Genomic DNA, 20,232 nt, shown 5'->3' with positions numbered 1-20,232 from the left:
AAGGGTCACTGGTTTTTTTAAAATATCAAAACGTATAAATCACTAATGAGGTCAGTGTTAAAGAGAGTTGCAGAATCCCAAACTTTCATCTTTACTAGTTTTCTCTTGCTTGTAAGTGTTTTTTTCCCTTCATCTTTGATTGTTTGTATTCTAATTTGATGAACTCAAATTGGGATTTGAACCCTTTCTTTAAGGCGGTCTACAACACTCTCTAGGGATGCAATCATTTCCCGGATCTTGCTTGAACGTGGGATGCTAAGTGAAACTCGCTGCATGTTATTTAGAAAAAAATTTTGATTGAATTGTTGCCCCAGCAGCAAGGAAATCAAATATATTTTTTTAATGAAATCGCTGCAAATTTTAAGAAAACAAGTTTCTTTTACATGACATTAACGGGGTTTAATTTGAGGAAGGATATCGCTGCCCCACGAGCGATTTGTCCGTTTTGGTATTTTGAATTCGGTAGAGAAGAGAAAAAAGATTGCAACAATCTGAGAAAAAAAGAAGAACCCAAAAAAAATATTGCCTTAATCCTATTTGAATTTTGTATCTATGTACTGAACTATTTTTAATTTCCCTCCCCATTTAATTCTCCTCTAAATATACATAATAGAGAAAAAGATGAGAAAGTAGGAATTATGCTTCTTCAAATAATGAAGGCCAAACAAAATGGTGCATGTAATTTGATATACTTTTTTTAATAAAATTTTTATCTCATATTCAATAACTATTTTGAAGCCCAATTAACTAAACCTCACTTCAATTTGTTTCTTGTTAGGTAGTGACTAGTGATAGGATGAATGAAATATTTTTACTTTTAATTAGTGAAGAAGATATGTATTCATTTCTAAGGGCATCTTCAATTCCACACTCTATTTTACTCTCCAAATATAGAGTTTTCTATTTTTTCAGACAATCAACTCCAACCTAATTTTCTATTTTACTCTCTAAAAAAAAAATCTTCTTCTCTCTCCTCAATATAATATTATTATTTCTAATTCTATTTCATTTGCTTATTTCATAATATAAATCTGTTCTTTCTTTTTTCAAAATAATCACCCTATATAATTTTCATGTAATATAAAATTATTATTTTTAAAAATTCTTTATTTAATATAAAATTATATTTTATTGTAAATTTTAAAGAACAACTACGAAAAATTGAAAAAAGAAATCAATAAGCACAACCACAATCACAAACACAACAATTCTCTAGATCATACACTATCTTTTTTTGGAATATTGTTAAATCTGAAAACGACCTACCGGATTACTAAATTATTGTTGTGATTTTAAAAATTATTATGTTATGTATTGTATTGTTATCTTGTATTTAAATTATTATGTCATGTATTGTATTTTTAAATTAAAATTTTCATTTTATCATTTAATTTTTGTGCATTCTTCATAGTTGATATCAAATTATCTCTTAAAGTGACGAAAATTGAAAAAAATATATTAAAAATATTATTTATTCGGGATGAAAGTAGTATATATTAAATAATATATTTTTAAAAAATATTGTATTATATTTAAAAAGAATTACACATATTAAAAATTTAATCTTAGCCTTGTATGAAAAACAATATGTTAGGTACAAATAATAGAAATAATATTAAAATAATAAAAAAGTGAATTAGAGAGGTGAATAGTAGTTCTCCAAATTTAGAGAACTACTATTCACCTCTCTATAAATAGAGAATAGAGAGCTTTTTAGAGAGTGATTGGTGACTCAATTCTCTATTTTACTCTCCAAATATAGAGAATGGAGAGTAAAATAGAGTGGGGTTGGAGATGGTCAATATTGTCATTATATAATCCAAGTGTTGTTTCAAGTATAAAACAGAATATAAAAAGTTAGTAAAAATATGTAGTTTAAAATGTATAGCTTATTATAAAAATGTATCAGAGGATGACTAAAATGAGGAAATAGAGATTAATTTTGCATAATCTTGTTGGTAAATTAAAGATATCACTCCCTCTAAATAGAGATTAATTTCGCAAAACAGAAAAGAAACACATTCAAAAATCAGCAATATGATGCTGGAGTGTGTAAGAGAAACAAAGTTGAAATAAGAAAATCCAACAAGAAACTATAATGGTAAAAGTAGGTTGGGAAATACTTCTAATAGAAACTCTATGAATGTGTATTCAAACATCTGCACTTCCTCAAACCTTGTAGCCTCTGCTATTTCTCTTTCCTCTTGCTCGCTCAAACTTCCTTCCCTTGGCACGAACATAAGGCTTCGTGTGGCTGTGCGGGACACCAGGTGCTTTACCAAAGTGCTTAACAGCCTCCCTCGAGTTCTTTGGACCCCTAAGTAAAACCTGAGAGAACGCAGGAAAAAATATCAAGAAAGCATTGCAGAACGAAGGACTAGCAGTACATTTCTATTCAGACCAGTTAACTAGCCAACGTTGCTCTACCATGAATGAATAATCATTTCATATGCAGGTCGAGGGAACAGTGATTCGAACCACAATTCTAAAAACACCTCAATTTATTATACTAGTGAAGACCACTACAGCATGTTCGCTAACTATTGACTGTATTGATGAAAGAAAAGGCGTAAAATTACAAACTGATGAGGGGACAGAGTTCCATACCGTGTTCTGCCCAAGAGGGGCTCTGAGAGCGAGCTGATCAAAGGTCAAACATTCTCCTCCAGCCTTCTCAATCCTAGCTCTAGCTGTTTCAGTGAATCTCAATGCAGTAACCTTGATTTTAGGGACTTCATAAGCTCGAACATCATCGGTAACAGTCCCGACAATAACAGCAATATTGTCCTCCTATCATAATACACAAGTCAATTCAGATAAACCAAGGGCCATTTGCTTTGCTGTACAAGAAGAAATAATCCTTGAACATAACTCTGATTACTAATCTAACATTTGAATTCTAATATAAAACTCTGCATGGTTGAGTCAGAGATTATGCATTGCATAAATAGTCATGAGACATAACTTTGCAGTATATGGAAAATTATGCATCACTTTATACAATGTAGAATAAGAAATAAAAAAAAAAGGTCATTCAGAAAAGTTGTATACAAAGATAACCCTCCACCTCCATCCACCTTATTCAGCAGAAAAAGAGTTTTGAGCGACCTCAAGAGTATTTTTGTCATTTTCATAGTAATCCTGAAACTTCTATTATTCCACCCACTAGAATGGATAACTTATCCAGGTGAGTATAAGTCATCCTACGATAAGTAACCAAAAATGGAATAAGGCAGTCGTAAATTTCTATCACAAGACTATCTATGCTTGTCCGGCATACAAATGACCCCCAAAGTGCATTAATAATATAAGGATTAAGTTATATTCTTCACTCTGATATGTCAATTCCTTACACCTTTAGTCCTAATCACTGCATATTATTTCTTTTTAGCGATTTCATTAACATAAATGCTACAGAAGCCGTCTTCAATACCATCCATGCCCAGCAAGTATACAAGACAGAGAACAATTTAACTATACAAGAATAAAGCAAGAACATTTTAATAACTGCTCACTGTAAATGTGTTTAATCCCAGATCACTAGCAGCTTGTTTGGACGGTTGTTATCTTGTATTGTACACTAAATAAAGGCACAGTTGGTAGCTCTAGCTCTACCATGTATCCTATTTACTTGTAAGTTTATAATTCAAATTATTGATAGATAACAGTATATAAGAACATAAAATGATACAATCAATACAATATAACACAAGAATTCACAATTATGAAACTATCCAAACAGTGTAAGGTGAAACAAAGCTAAAATGGATGAATAGCAATACCTTTCCGGTCATGTAAGTAACCAAACGTGATAGAGACAATGGAGCTTTATTGATCTTGCTCATGAAGAGTCTCTTCAGTATCACAGCATTGAACTTACTACCAGTCCTCCGTGCAAGAAATCGGTACAACTGTTATTCCCACAATTCAACATACAATTCTCAGTATACTAACCAAAAATGCACTAAATCTATAAAGACAAAGTAAAATAAAATACCTTGACGAGAAGCTTGAGATAAACATCGTCGGATTTTGGTGCAATGCGCTTAGTCTTTTTGGACTTACCTCCGGCCACTAGATCGATACCCTAAATAGAAAATCAAAATAACAAAATCAAACAATGGCGTCAGTGAAAACAAATAGCGTAAAAGCTATAGGAAGATTCAAGAAAAAAGAGTTTTCACCATGATGATGCTCCGCCTGCTGCTTCTACTCTCCGCCGCCGCCTGCTGCTGATAGATTTTTCTGTTCAAAGAATGGAAAAATATGAAGAAGAAGCTTTTTAATCCCTTTTGAATAAAACCCTAATACGCAGAACTTTAATGGGCTTGGTTGGTGTGACAGCCCAATAGGCCCAAGATATTATATGTGAAGTAAATTTACACAAATAGGAACTTTTTTAATGTGATTATTTAAATTTTGTTCCGTTTTAAAAAAATAGTTTAAATTTAATCATAAACTCTATTAATTAAAAATTAATGAGCAAAACTTGTCTTGTTATGAATTTTGATAAATCACTAGAACTTGTGGCTTGACAAATCGTTAGCATTTTGGATCACAAGTCCTTCCAAGTTGTTTGAATTGGCCATAAAATTTTGATGGGTCACCACAACTTGTTTAGAAAATTTACCAATAAGAATTCACTTAAATATTGGTCAAATTTTCACTTTAAATTTGATATAGGATTTTCTAAATCAATCAAGGAGGCTGAATAATAAGGAAAAGATGAACTATTATAAGGAAAAGATGAACAAATAGTTTTCTAGAAAGTCTATATAATTGCTAAAATTATATATTAATGTACAAGTGTTACTATTACCCCTTTTTGTTATATATATATATGTATATATATTATATTATTTTTTTAATTTTTTTTTGTTGACAATGAATATATGGTGGTTTATTCTTCGAGCACGTATAAGATAAGTTATGTATTAGTGTATTAGTCTGCAAATTTTACATTAGGCAAGTTTCATGAAAACATCAAGGAATTTCACCCCTCGGTTGGGAATAACCTAGTCAAACAATTTATGAGCTGAGGTTTTAACTCGTTTTGTCCCATATATTTTAGTTCAAGTAATTAGTGGAATTGTTGATCAATCAATTTGATCCGTTTATTTGTTAATTTTAATTTATTTTACCCTAAGGATGGACGTTCAAAACTTAAAAAAAAAATCATATTCAAGCTAAAAAATCAAAACCATAAAATCAAATAAATCAATCCGCTTAACTTCACTCTGATTTTTCGATATTTATATTCAACCTTATGTTACCCTATCCAAATTTAGTCCTTCATTTGTTTTATTTTTCAATGACACTTGGTTAGGGGTGGCAATTGGGCGGGTTGGGTTAAATTTGGGCAATTTAAAATGGATCAAGACAATAAACGGGTCAAGATCCAACCCAATCCAAATTTGTTTGGGCCAAAATAGGTTGTGTCAAAACAAGTTAGGTAACGGGTTAGTAGCGGATCAGATCCCAATCCGTCCAATTTTTACTAAGTTTTAATAGTTTTATTTGTTATATTATAAGCTCTTAGTACCTAATAAAACTATCTTTTCATTTATTATAACTATAAATAACATATAAATAAATAAAAAGTTTTTTAATAGTAATATTTTTTACAAGATTTCTCAAAAATCAATTTGGGCTACATATCAACCCATTAAAAAATGGGTTGAAATGAGTTGGGCTAAGCTAACAAATAGACAGGTTAATAACCACTTCAAACTTAAATAGGTTAGGTCGGATTGAATGAATTGTGCTTGATTTTGTCACCCTTACACTTGGTCAATAGACCTAACCATATAAGATATGTTAAAAATTGTTACGCGTTTTGTGTCTGCATTAAAATATCAATTAAATTTGAATTGCATGTTGCAGGATCTTTTAGATAGTGACACTTTCAATAAGATTTTCTTCATATTCAAAACTCGACTTCAACACCTCTAGCGTTTCACTGCTCCACAACTTACATTGTTGGTTCCTCTCAAAGTTGCTCTTCAAAAAACGTTGTTTATTGGACGAATCAGATGAATAATTATGCTTAAGAGTTTGGCTTATCAGATTCTGAATTTAAGTATACTAATTTGCTAGTCAACTAATAAGTTATCAATTGGTTCGGTATCTGGTTATGAATTAACGGATAGTTATAGGCAGCGTATTAGCTCCACCCAGTGTTTTCAAAACGTTTTTGGGGTGAGTCTCAGGGCGAGTCTCAGGGCGAGTCTCGGGGCGGGGCGTACCAAAAACGCTTCGGCGCGTAAATTAAAGGTGTAGATCCATAAGGCGTAAGTTCTAAAATTTGAGGCGTAAGCCTCGAGCATAAAAACGTAAGTCCTAGGTGTAAAAACGTAGTCCCGAGAGTTTTTAATTTATTTTTTTGAATTTTTTTTAACTTTAAATCATATTTTTTATTATTGTTGTAATGCCATTTCTCAAATAGTAATTATAATACATTTTTCTTCATTATTGATTATTAATACTTATCTCAAATAAAAATTATAATATAATTTCTATATATTACAGGTTAATAATAAATATTTATTTGTAAAATCATTGAAAGGTTTACTTTTGCTTATTTTATTAGTAATAAAACTATAAAATTAAATATAATGAGACTACGCCTCGTAGATCCATGAGACTTATGCCCCGTGTCTCAGGGCTTACGCCTTGCCCTATACTGTATAAAATGCCTCGCCTCACGCCCCCGCCTTTTAAAACACTGGCTCCACCATTTCCTCTTCCCTTCTTTCAATTTCAATTACCAATATATTCATCTCGCATCAAGCAAAATAATTTTTCCGATTAAACAATCTAATTTTTCTAGCCCTACATATGCTAGTAATTTAGTAATTGTAAATCATTTTAAGACACGTATGAAAGTCTAAAATTTGAGGGTGCATGCATATAAGTATTTACTTAGCAAATATGCTTACGATAAAAATGTAACTACAATAATTTTTAACGAATTAACGATTTACTGGAAACTGAGTAATTCGCACCGATAAATCGTTAACTATAAAATTTTAATATGCTCACCAACCGTTAATTCGATAATCCAATACTAATAAGCCAATAAATCAATTTTGTGATTGACTTATCAATTACGATTTAATTTTGAACGATCCTACTTTAAAAAAACTCCCAACTAATGGTATCTATTTTATAGAAGCTAAAATTAGAATGTAAAAATTTATGTTATTTGCACTAGTAATTACTCCATAAATCACCAAATACTTGCCTTTAATTATTACAAAAAGATTGGTCCTACTTACTATTATACCCCTGTCTCAGCCAGATATTTTGGAATTCACGAAGGGTAAAATAGTCAAACACAGGCCATTTATCATTACTTTTTCATTTCAATGTCTCCCAGCTATATCTTCCTGTCAATAATTTTCTCCGTCTTCATTTCCTCTTCCCTACATTCCCTCCGTGTGTAACGGCCCCGTCAGTCTAAGCAGTTACTCTTTTTAACGGTGACCGGAGATACACTGCTGGCGATGAACACGTCGAAGATGCGCCGGAAAGTTGTTCCGGCGGTAGAAAACGGAGACTCCGCCGACAAATTTGACCAGGTCCTCTTATCCGCCGCCATCTGCAACGGTGAAGATGTTGGGCCTTTTGTGCGCAAGGGTTTTGCTTCCGGTAAGCCGGAGACAGTACTTCTTCATCTCCGTTACTTTGCCCGATCCAAGGAATCTGAAATTGAGGATGTATGTAGAGCACACTACGAGGACTTTATCACCGCCGTTGACGATCTCCGATCTCTGCTCTCCGATGTTGATTCTCTTAAATCGTCTCTCTCAAACTCGAACAGTCAACTTCAGTCCGTCGCTGTGCCTTTGCTTACCACTCTTGACTCATTCGTTGAAGCTCGAAACAAATGCAAAAACATAACTCTTGCTATCCAATCGCTTCGGACTTGCGTTCAGCTAGTCGAGCTTTGCTCCCGAGCCAATCGTCATCTTTCAGAGAACAATTTTTACATGGCGTTGAAGTGTGTGGACTCGATTGAGAGAGAGTTCATGAACAAAACACCGTCTACTACTCTCCGGCGAATGCTTGAAAAGCAGATCCCTGCGATTCGTTCACATATTGAACGGAGAATCACCAAAGAGTTTGGTGATTGGCTTGTCGAGATCCGTGTAGTTAGCCGAAATTTGGGGCAACTAGCTATCGGACAAGCATCAGCATCGAGACAGAGAGAAGAAGAGCTCAGAATCAAGCAACGACAAGCTGAGGAGCAGAGTAGACTCAGTCTTCGGGATTGTGTTTATGCTCTTGAAGAAGAAGACGATGACGGATTCAATGGGATCAGTGATGACGGAAAGGATGGTTACAGCAATGGAATGTTAGGGTTTGATTTGACGCCGTTGTATAGGGCTTATCACATAAACCAAACTCTAGGACTTGAAGATCGATTCAAAAAGTACTATTTTGAGAATCGCAAGCTTCAATTGACTTCAGATTTTCAGGTATCTTCAATGACGCCCTTCCTTGAATCTCATCAGACATTTTTTGCCCAAATTGCTGGTTTTTTCATCGTGGAAGATCGAGTCTTGAGAACTGGTGGTAAGTTGGTTTCCAAAATGGAGGTGGAGAATTTATGGGACACTGCTATGAGTAAAATGTGTTCTGTTTTGGAAGATCAGTTTTCTAGAATGCAAACTGCGAATCATTTGTTATTAATCAAGGACTATGTGAGTTTGCTTAGTGTGACGTTGCGTAGATATGGATACCCTGTTGAGGCTTTGCTAGACGTCTTGAGCAAGCACAGGGATAAGTATCATGAGCTCCTGTTGTCTGATTGTCGAAAGCAGATAACTGAGGCTCTTGCTGCAGATAAATTTGAGCAGATGTATATGAAAAAGGAATATGAGTATTCCATGAATGTGTTGTCATTCCAGTTACAGACGTCAAATATTATGCCTGCATTTCCTTATGTTGCACCGTTTTCGTGTACAGTTCCTGATTGCTGTAGAATTGTGCGGTCCTTTATCGAGGATTCAGTTAGTTTTATGTCACATGGTGGTCAGCTTGATTTCTATGATGTGGTGAAGAAGTACTTGGATCGGCTTTTAACTGAAGTCCTGGATGGAGCCCTGTTGAAGTTCATTAATACGTCTATCGGTGGTGTTACCCAAGCAATGCAGATGGCGGCTAATATGGCTGTGTTTGAACGTGCTTGCGACTTTTTCTTTCGTCATGCTGCACAGCTTTCAGGGATTCCATTGAGAATGGCAGAGAGGGGGAGGAGACTGTTCCCTTTGACTAAAGCCCGTGATGCTGCTGAAGAGATGCTTTCGGGTCTGCTTAAGCAAAAGGTTGATGGTTTCCTTTTGTTGATTGAGAATGTGAATTGGATGGCCGATGAGCCTCTGCAGAGTGGAAATGAATATGTGCATGAGGTGATTATTTTTCTTGAAACACTAACTTCTACTGCCCAGCAGATACTGCCTGTTCAAGTTCTCAAGAGAGTTTTGCAAGATGTTCTGTGTCATATATCAGAGATGATTGTTGGGGCTTTACTAGGGGAATCAGTTAAAAGGTTCAACGTGAATGCTGTTATGGCTCTTAATGTCGATATCCAGATGTTGGAATCATTTGCTGAAAACCAAGCTCCTCTCTTATCTGAAGCAGATGCTGGTCAGTTGAAAGCAGCATTGGCCGAGTCCAGGCAGTTGGTTAATCTACTCTTGAGCAATCATCCAGAAAATTTCCTGAATCCAGTTATTAGAGAGAGAAGTTATAATGCTTTGGACTACCGTAAAGTTGTTACTATCTCGGAAAAGATGAAGGATCAAACAGACAGGCTTTTTGGGTCCTTTGGCACAAGGGGAGCTAAGCAGAACACGAAAAAGAAATCTCTTGATGCATTAATTAAAAGATTGAAGGATGTCAACTGAGTCTGCAAATCTCTGTATGTTATGTTCCTAGGGAGATCTCCATATTGTAGTTGTGTTGATTACTTGCTGATTTCATATCTAGCTTCCTTTTCTGCAAATTGCCTACCATTTACGTAATTTTTTCCTCCCGTAGTTCCACATTGATTGCTGTATTATTCTTCAGAGCATATTCTTTTCTATTTTGTGGTCATATTCTTTTGCAACTCAGATATAGTCTTTTTATCTCATGAACTAGTAATTTCTTGCATTGATTAATGATTAGTCTCTTCTCCAGTGGCTTTTTTTGGTAGAATAATTACATATTTGCTGCTGTGTCTCATGAGTTTACAGAACACTTTCTGCTTAACTTAGCAAGACTTCAGCTTGCATATGAGAAATGGCTTTTGCAGATCAATGAGAAGCTGCTGCTGCTTCGTTATTCATAACAATTTTAGTGAATTTCTACACATAAATCTATACTCTATGCTTCAAAATACCAGGTGAACCTGGTATCAACAGGATGATATTGGATTACTTCTACAGTAATTCTAATAGATTCCACTTTTCTCGTTAGCCTGGAGCATTATTACTAGTTTGATTGTGATCGATTGAGAACATAATATTTATTGTGATCCAATTGGAATAATTTCATTAAGAGACTTGTAATTTCTTGTTACTGAACTAGAATAAGACATGGTAGCTAGTCCAGCTCAAATCGTAAAAAAGTTGAGGGACTTGTATTTTGAATCGCTCCCGAAAAGGAATCTTTTGGTATGTGCGTTGATTTATTTCATGGATAAGGGCTTTGGTTCAAGTCTAAGATGGCCCAGCCGTGACAGGAAAGATAATAGAAGAAACATCTGACTACTTCATATGCCATGTGAATTAAGTTCAATGTTTGAATGGAGAATACGGAAGCTAGTCCATCATCTCCGAGTTTTGGATGTTGCGGTTGGGTCAAAGAGTTCTCTAGATGGATTTATCGTATTTTTTTTTTGTAATTATAGTGTTCGATTCAGTTTACGTGTATTGAATCAACTACCAATCCATGGACTATTTTGCTGTACAAATTATTGTAAGGACACGTGGACAACTAAACAGAGCAACAAACACGTTTGTCATCATACCTATAAAACAAACATCTGTCAACCTCATATCTTACCATATTATGTATTCACCCTTATAAAACGGTGAACTTTGGAACAACCAAAAAAATCAATGTTCGCAGAAATGTCAATATCTTTAACAAGAAGTATTTTTTACCTCTTTCTCTTCTTTTTTGCCACTGCAGCTTCAAGAAATGAGAAGCTATCAGCTTATGAAGAGCTACAGCGTTATGATTTCCCAATGGGGATTCTTCCAAAAGGTGTAAAAGACTACAAATTAAACACAAAAACAGGTGAATTCTCAGCTTATCTTAATTCTACCTGCAGCTTCAAATTGGAGAACTCATATCAACTGAATTACAAGCCTGTTATAAAAGGGGTTATATCTAAAGGCAGGCTTAAGAAATTGAGTGGTGTTAGTGTTAAGGTGGTGTTGCTATGGCTTAACATTGTCGAAGTTGAGAGAAAAGGTAAGAATCTTGAGTTCTCAGTTGGACTCGCTTCGGCGAATTTTCCGGTTGAGAACTTTGAGGAATGTCCACAGTGTGGGCATGGATGGAATTGTGTTGATGGAGGTAACAATCTTGTGTCTTCTTTCTAGACTAGATTAGGTACTTCCATTGAAAATCTAGTTATGTTTTTTGTTTTCTGGTAGTGGAAATGATCTGTTTTTTGAATAGCTATGGTATTTGGGGCCATTTGGTCACGAAATAAACTGATTTTTTTTCATTTTTTATTAAAAGGTATTAAAGTTAAAAAGATAAAATAACATAGTGTGGAATATGTTATTTTACCATTCTGACCAAATTTTTTGGCCAAAAAAGATTTTTCCTATATTAATATGGGTCACTTACTGCCCAATTCAGTGAGGATGGTTTTTCTGACCACTCTCCTATACAGGAAGAGTGATTTTAAATAACATTGCCCTTGGTCATAAATAAAATTGGTTAAAAGGGTACACAAGGAAACAAATTTCATCTAGATAGATCATAATGTGGATATTTAGAAAGCTTATGATGCAACTATTGAGGGGCAAGTTCAATATGTTCTTGTTTCAAATTTGAAGGCTAATAGGAGTGGAGTCCGTATCGAAGCTCCCATCAAATTTGAATCGTGCACTATAGGGTCCATTCGGGATGGTGTTTTTAATAAGATTTTCTCCATATTTAGGTTTTTCGAACTTAAGACCTCTAAGGAGTTCCGACTAAATTTGGATTGCGCATTGCAGAGTCCATTCGATGGTGGTGCTTTTCGTAGGATTTTCTCTGTATTCACGACGTATTGGAGATCTTTAGTAAAAGAGTTTTGACTAAATTTGAATCCTGCACTGCAGGGCTCATACAGGTGGTGCTTTCGATAAGATTTTTTTTATATTAAAGGCTCAAACCTGACATCTCTAGTTAAGTTTGAAGAGACTCAAACTGTTGAAAGGGTCTTTTGTAAAGGTCCCTTGGCCCTTGGACAGGGAATTGTATGCCATAATGTAACTTGCCCCAAGTAATTATCATATCAGTTATTCGTTCACTAGTTTTTTTTTAAAATCAAATAATAAGAATTTCGACTAATATTTTATAGCGAATTTTTTCATCATATTAATATGCAAAAAAATTGCAATTTATAGTACTTTTTGTTTAGTTTTTGAATATCTAAATTTTTTGTTTAAAATATCAAATTAATATAAATTAATTTAATTTTAAAAATTAATCAAATTGATTTTTTTTGAAAAATCCAATATGACAATTAGAAGTGTACAAAAAGAGGTTTAAAAAAAATATATGGTAATGTTATTTCCTTGGGGAAAAATGGTGCAAGTATTAAATATAATAAAATAATGTCCCTAGAGATGCAAGCTTTGGGTCAAATTTTGTCTTGTAGCTTAAACAACAAGACAAAAATACATTAATGGCAACACTTCATTCTGTCCAACAGTTTTCATCACACTCCTTATTTCTCTCACCTACTTTCCGATAGAAGGTAAAAAAAGAAATAGCAGTTCATAGTGGTTAAGAATAATAATTTAAATAAAGTATTTATTTTTTTGGGGAGCAGATAGTTGTTGTGAAATAGCTCAAGGAGCGTTTTTGGCTTAATCCATTGGTGATTCCTTAAAGTTGGCACGATATGTTAGATATTTTAATTGGATGATGTTCATTTTAGACACCTTAGGTAGGATTTTATTGTGTCATTTTGGCACTTTTTTAATCTCAACAAAAACATATAAGGTGTGTGTATTATACTCGCGAATGATGTTTAAAGTGACGAATTCAACAACGACATTTGTTATTTATGTCAAAAGTAATTTTTAAATAATTAATGTTGAATAAAAATAAAATCTGACCAATAAATTAATGACATGTAATATTTTTTTATCTCTAAAAAAAAACCCCGGCGCAAAGAATTTAATGAATGGGTTTGTTCTTAATTTCTTTTTAAAAAATCCATCATTTTTATTGAAACCTTATTTACAATGGATGAGATTTAACTTGAGTAAAATGATGGCTGAAAATGGAGAAAAAAGAAGAAAAAAATAATTAAAAAGTAACTAAATAACCACTTTGCGCGCCTATGAATTAGCGTATCACACTTATTATGCCATGTAAGTAAAAAGTGTTAAAATGACACTGTGAGATTTTACCTGAAGTGTCTAAAATGAATATCGCTCAATTAAGATATTTAAATGAAATATTGTGCCAACTTTAGAAGGTCATCGATAAATCAGATCTTTTTCGCGAAACAAAAAGGTCAAAGAAGAGAACACGTCCTGACTGGTAGAGTTGCCACGTGCAGCATTTGAGTGTGTCTTTGTGGGTTTTCCATAAAGTAGGAAAAATAAATTTTATAAATTATTTTTCAATATTATGATCTCTTGTTCACGGTCTTTCATTGAATTGGGAGTCAAAAGAGATTTTTAGCTTTAGAAGCTAAAATTTAAAAAAGAAAAGAAAAGAAAAAACGACCGTAGAGAGTAACCAATAGTGATTGAATATCAAAAATTTAAAAATTATAATAATATATAATTAGTATAATGACAAACATCAATCATTTTAATCATGATAACAGTACACAATTTACTAATTTTGTTATAGTAATCTTTTATCTAAGGTCATATCTTTGATAATATAAAGTTAAATTATAATTGTCTTATTACCTCTTCACAAACTTTTTTGATCTACTTTGGTCTCACCTCTTTATTGATGCGTCAACGTATTTTTCTTTTCACATTCAAACTACCGTAATTTCGCTTTTTTTTCATCATAGAGGTCACTTTCACCTTATTCTGAGTGTCCTTTTTAATCTTATCACTCATGTCTCCTAATATATTCATATGTCCACCTCAATATTCTAATCTCCGTAGCATAAAAATGATGAAATAACTTATCGGGAATTAATTACTTTGAAATTATAATATTATTTTTATCTTATATTAAAAAGAAAAGAGAAAAGTATTAAAATAATCCTCAAACTTGACACTGATTATTGATTTTATTCCCAAATTATTGATAGTTCTAAAAGTACCCCTACACTTGACGAACTAAGCTTAAAAACACCATTTTCGTGCCACATGGCACAACAAGTGATTACACTTTCATTAAGCAGGTGAAAAGTTACAAAAACGCCACATCAAACTTTTTCTTATTTTTTTCCTTCAACTTTTAATTATCAACTGCTACAACACCTTACTTCTTCCTATTTAACTTCTCCTCCATTAAAACTGACCTCAAAATAAGATTAAAAAAATTTCAAATTGAAATTTAATCCTTATGAAAAACTCGAACAAAATAATAATAAAAAAGATCATTCCCAATACTTTAATCAACGTTTTCAAGCTTAAAACCCTTTGATTTAAGGATAAACTACCTTATTAGACATGCATCACTACTATATATACTAATATTATCTTTACTTTCAAACAATTACATATATTACCACTTTTAATATTTTATATCATTTATTAATATATTATTTGAAGATACAATTAGATACCCACATCCCTTAAAACTAGGATGGATTAATTATCTGCTTAATTAACTCTTTCACTCCAAATCAACCACTATCTCTTAATCCTCCCTCCCATATTTATCACTCAAATTTCACCATACAATTTCATTCCAACAATAGTTAATCTACTCTCTTCTTCTCAAGATATCATCACAATGACCAACAAATTCTTCTAAACCCAAATATTATTTTGTATTGTTCATTTATAATGAGATCAAATCAAAGTAACTGCTGCAGAGAAAACTTTCAATTCAAAGTGGGTCTTGATTGTTTGTCTTCGAAAGAAATGAATCTTAGTTTTGATTATGTTATGCCACAAAGCAAAAGGATCAAAGAGAGTATTGTAGAGAGTTTTTGTTTGTTCGTGTTCTTTAAGGCTTTCTTTGGTTATTGTGACATTGATGTGGTAGTACCAATATTACTTCAATATAGCCCTTGAAACATGTGTATCCAATAAGTAGTAATCTTAATTAAGATCTGAGTTTGTATTTTTAGTAATGGGATATCTGAACATGTATATATATCCACCATTTAATTTCGGATACATGATTTTTAACAACACCATGATATTAATGATACGACATACTCTACAGTCGTGATTTGCTCTTAAATTTATGTGTTTCAGCTACATTTCATAGTTAGATACACATAATTAAATGTATATGCTTATTATGTATTTGAGATACATGTTTTTGGATATAACGTATGAAATTCATATACACATAATTAGATGTATATGCTTCTTCTTTTTGTATATTTCATATTTAGATACACATAATTAGATGTATATGCTTACTATGTATTCGAGATACATGTTTTTGGATATAACATATGCAATTGATACTTGATACATCAAATTAATACTAGATACATATAAAAGATACATGAAATTAATATTAGATATATATATATATATATTAAAATTAATACTAGATACGTATAACAAATTAAATACATGAAATTAATGTTAGATACTTCTATGGTACATATGAATGTACTTGTATGACACTCATGCATCTCAGTGTTTAGTTTATTTGATGCATCATACATTGACAATAGATACATCACATTAATGAATTTATTATTTTAAGAGTAATAATTTGAAATTAATCAAATTTACATTACCAAGATATACATGTTTTTATCTTATATTAATAATATTAATGAATTCACTATTTCAAAGAATAATAAAATGAAATTAATTATCTATGTATTTTGAAAATCCTCAATTACTCCTCTAATTAAGGAAATCAGTTACAACCAATTAATTTAAATAAATAAATTTTGTATCTCAATTTTAAAATTCGACAGATACATGTATCTCATGAATTCAGACTTATGTATCCAAAGCATGAAATATGGTAGAGGAAGCAATATTTGAAACTATTGGGAATCTTAATAATTAAGAACTAAACTAGTGGGATTTATGTGGTTTGCCCTTGATTTAATTGTGAGATTGGAGAAAGCTTTTGATTGGAAGAGAGGCGAAACACGCTGGAAAATCGGAAAGAGATTGGAGACAAATAATAACTATTCTTTCTGCAATAGTTGTTCACTATTGACTTGACACACGAAATAATAAATAATAGAGGTAATATTACTTTTTTATCATTTGACTTTATTAAATTTAATACTTTGAGAAATATGTTAAATGATAAATAGGTATTTAATAAGTAACAATTGTAAAATCGACATAAAAGATAAATAATCGTTTGATTTTCTAAATTGAATAAATATTGATGGACAACTAATTCAATATAATAAACAACTATTATTGAACGAAAAAAGCATAAGATAAGTAATCTTAAAATACTTAATTTCAAAATAACTTGTTCTCCACAATTTAAAATAAAATAATAATTCTAAAATAACTTATTTCGACGGTGTTCCACATTTAAACAACGTTTTTCACAGGGGCACCACCATAGCTACTCAATAGTACAAATTTCAAATTCAAGACCCTCACTATTAAATAAGAGTAATATCTCAATTTCAAGTTAATTTGGTTTCGCTACTACTAACAAGATATGCCTTCTGTAGCCCTTCCCTTATGCATCTTCCTCCTCCTTCTCTCTGCAGCTTCACCGGTCATCGGCGACGAGGATTCTCAGTCCCCGACGGTATACGAGATTCTACAGGAATACGATTTTCCGGTAGGGATACTTCCAAAGGGCGTAACAAAGTACGAACTCAACAAAACGACGGGCAATTTCGCTGTTTACTTTAACAAATCGTGCAGTTTCAGCATAAGCGGCTATAATCTCAAGTATATGAGTAAGATTACTGGTAAAATCTCTAAGGATCGACTTGCGAATTTGGAAGGCGTACAGGTGAAACTGCTTTTGTTTTGGATCAATATTGTGGAAGTTACTCGTGACGGCGACGATCTAGATTTCTCCGTCGGTATTGCTTCTGCTGATTTTGCAATTGATAACTTCTATGAATCGCCACAGTGTGGATGTGGATTTGATTGTGTGAATTCCGGAGAAAAGGGAACTGGGAAGTTCGATTTGAGGCAGCTTATCTCTTCGTCTTGAATCGTTAACTGAAATTTTCAGAAATTGACTGTAAATTAGGATGAAATTAAGCTAAACTGGACGGTTCATTTTGGAATTAGGGTAAGTTTGTATTTCAGAATCCCACGGAACTGGAAGCATATGCTTTTTGATGCTCCTTTGGAATGAATATGTATTTTGTCATATATCTATGTGGAGTTTCATCTATGTAGTATAGTACTACTACTTTTTCTACTTCTGAAATTGAAATAAAAGTTTCTGCTAAGCATATTTGACGATTTCAGTCTTTTTTCCTAAAATTCATATTTTGGAATCCTACTACCGAACCGAACTTTTGAGTTAAGACTCAAAGTCATTCTTGAATTTTCGCATGGAGCACTAATAGTCCCCCGTATTTACAATATTGGTGCACTTTTGGTCTTTCCCTAAACTTTTGCCTATTTTTTAATATTAAATTTTGTCATAATTTATCATCTTTTTATATATTTAGTAGAAATAATAAATTCTATGTGAGAGAAGGTGAGAAGAAGAACATTTTGTTCTGTTCAGTACTAGTATTATTGCAGCTAAACTAAGAACATTTTAACATATAATATTGCAAGAAAAGAAAATTTTGTACTATTGTACGTGAAATCGTCGTGATGAACCTCTCGATTTACCTGCAATACTATTTCTACTAAACAAAATAAGGTGTTTTCCTTCTCACAATCTCTCACATGGAGTTATTATTTGTACTGAATATATAAAATGACGATTAAACATTCCATACATAAATTATGAATAAAATCAATGTTAAAAATAGGCAAAATTTTAAAGAAGGACTAAAAGTGCACTAATATTGCAAACACGAGGGACTATTAATGCTCCATGTGAAAACCCAAGAATGATTTTAACTCTTAACCCAAAGATGAGGGACTATTTTGGGTCCTTTCTCGAAAAAACATCGATATCAAATCAAAATCGAAGAATTAAATTAATTCAATTTAATTTTAAGTGGTTTGGGAGCTATTTTACTTGAGTGGGTTCATTTTTACCTGGTTTGTGAGCTATTGTATATGAATTGAGTTTAGAATATGGGTTTATCATAGGATTGTTTAAAATTAACTCGAAATTGACAATCTAAATAAAGTTATTAATTTATCGATTTAGCATTTTGATAATAATTTTGATTTTTTTATTGGATAATTTATTTTTAACGGATGAATTAATCAATAATCTGATAGTAAATTAAGAAATTATATTTATATCATTCAATATATAAAAATTTATTGACTTTTAGTTTCACATTGTCTCAGTTCTACATTGTGTTAGTGTTTGTTTTTTAGCAAGATATAATCTGACAACTCAAGTATATGGTTCAATTGGTTTATCACTTTTATCATACTAAGTGATTTTTGATGACTTTTTTATGTTTCAAATTGAGTTTTTTGTCAAAATCATCCTTAAACTATACACAAATGTAAATTACATCCTTAAAATATTTTCTTCTTTTTTTTGACAAAAAACATCCTCTAAGTATTTGAAAGTTAACAATTTTAATTCTTCTGTTAGATATAATTAAATAACTAAGGGATCCTATAAAAATATGAGCATTTCACGTGACTATAAACAAAAAAAATTCTTGCATAATTTCATTAACTGCTATAAGAAGTTTCTGAAAAAAATATGAAAAATCTTACCGTTGCTTACTGAAACAAAAAATGTTTGGAATGTGTACGGATGCATGATCTACTTTTTTTTCTCATTTAGTAACGAAAAGAAGCTAGAGCTTAATTATCTTTACCTTTTTCAAAGCCAAACTGTATTTAGATCAATAAAATTTATGTGCCAATCTGATATTGAAGTGATCAAAATATTAATTATGTCTCGAATTTGAGTTTCATTCTACATTATTAGAAGTTGAAGTCTCCAACAAACTCTGCTTATAGCATATTCAATTGAGAATAAACATATTTCAACTAATAATATTTTTAATATCAAATTACACAAAGAAAAAAAAACTGTCAAATTAAAAGATTTTGCATAATGCTAAACCTAATTACCGAAAAGGTTCACGATAGTATTTTTGACGTATCTAAGAATAATAATTACGAAGGGATGACTTGATTTTTGTGGGATCTGTTAGTATTTTGATAAATTCAAGTAGAAGGATGAAAATTGTTCACTTTTAAATACTTGAAGGATATTTTCCGCTAAGAATGATACTTTAAGGATGCAGTTTAAGTTTGAGGTATAATTTAAGGATAATTTTGGCAAAAACTCTTTCAAATCTTAACAGTTAAATCAATAATCGAATATGTAATGATCAATAATTAATAAATCGATAACTGATAAGTCAATATCTTAATGGCTTTATAACGATTTAACATGTCTACAAATTAATAATCAATAAATCAAATCAATAACTTTAAAATTAAATTAAACCAAATCATATCAAAACCGATCGATATGTCGTCCTAATTTGTATAGTGTGCATAGATAATTGCAGGTTTTAGGGATTAAGAAAGGGAAACTATATGATTAGACATGCTTCACTATCATATATATATATATAATTATTACTATTATTTTCAAAAAATATTATGTATTTTATCACTAATTAAGAATTTTATACGTATCTTATACTTAGATATATGTATTTTCTTACTATTAAATACACAAAAATAGAGAGAGATGAGTGATATTTATTAGAGAAAGAGGTAATCGAGATTTGTATATATT

The 20,232-nt window shown here is 31.9% G+C and overlaps 4 protein-coding genes across 5 annotated transcripts in view; 3 read left to right on the top strand and 1 right to left on the bottom strand.

Moving 5' to 3' along the window:
• Nucleotides 1-2,014: 2,014 nt before the first annotated feature.
• The window catches only part of LOC125808315 (60S ribosomal protein L18-2), a 51,505-nt gene continuing 33,287 nt past the window's right edge, over nucleotides 2,015-20,232 (bottom strand). The window contains exons 2-6 of one of the 2 annotated variants that reach the window (XM_049488038.1): nucleotides 4,189-4,229; nucleotides 3,998-4,088; nucleotides 3,783-3,911; nucleotides 2,608-2,790; nucleotides 2,015-2,328 (exon numbers count right to left, since the gene is read on the bottom strand). In XM_049488038.1, the coding sequence (XP_049343995.1) occupies nucleotides 2,170-2,328; nucleotides 2,608-2,790; nucleotides 3,783-3,911; nucleotides 3,998-4,088; nucleotides 4,189-4,190 (564 nt within the window). In that variant the 5' untranslated portion in view covers nucleotides 4,191-4,229 and the 3' untranslated portion in view covers nucleotides 2,015-2,169. Of the gene's footprint in view, nucleotides 2,329-2,607; nucleotides 2,791-3,782; nucleotides 3,912-3,997; nucleotides 4,089-4,188; nucleotides 4,265-20,232 lie in introns of those variants that run through there. The other variant, XM_049488039.1, reaches the window with a different exon arrangement.
• Nucleotides 7,391-10,066, top strand: LOC125808313 (exocyst complex component SEC15B). The gene has a single exon (XM_049488036.1). It carries the CDS (start codon nucleotides 7,506-7,508, stop codon nucleotides 9,909-9,911), a length of 2,406 nt encoding a protein of 801 aa, XP_049343993.1. The 5' UTR covers nucleotides 7,391-7,505; the 3' UTR covers nucleotides 9,912-10,066.
• Nucleotides 11,081-11,597, top strand: LOC125808254 (uncharacterized). Its single transcript, XM_049487971.1, has one exon. The coding sequence runs from the start codon at nucleotides 11,109-11,111 to the stop codon at nucleotides 11,595-11,597; it is 489 nt and encodes a 162-aa protein (XP_049343928.1). The 5' UTR covers nucleotides 11,081-11,108.
• LOC125808317 (uncharacterized protein At5g01610-like) lies at nucleotides 17,010-17,549 on the top strand. Its single transcript, XM_049488042.1, has one exon. It carries the CDS (start codon nucleotides 17,023-17,025, stop codon nucleotides 17,530-17,532), a length of 510 nt encoding a protein of 169 aa, XP_049343999.1. The 5' UTR covers nucleotides 17,010-17,022; the 3' UTR covers nucleotides 17,533-17,549.

The sequence above is a fragment of the Solanum verrucosum genome, unplaced genomic scaffold, assembly GCF_900185275.1.
Source record: "Solanum verrucosum unplaced genomic scaffold, falcon-dt-bn FXZP01000234.1, whole genome shotgun sequence".
Classification (NCBI taxonomy): Eukaryota; Viridiplantae; Streptophyta; class Magnoliopsida; order Solanales; family Solanaceae; genus Solanum; species Solanum verrucosum.
This window is presented reverse-complemented; position numbering and strand designations above follow the sequence as displayed.

Bases quoted from the DNA above. Each gene is read 5' to 3' on its own strand.
- LOC125808313 (XM_049488036.1), top strand. From the start codon at position 7,506: ATGAACACGTCGAAGATGCGCCGGAAAGTTGTTCCGGCGGTAGAAAAC.
- LOC125808254 (XM_049487971.1), top strand. From the start codon at position 11,109: ATGTTCGCAGAAATGTCAATATCTTTAACAAGAAGTATTTTTTACCTC.
- LOC125808317 (XM_049488042.1), top strand. From the start codon at position 17,023: ATGCCTTCTGTAGCCCTTCCCTTATGCATCTTCCTCCTCCTTCTCTCT.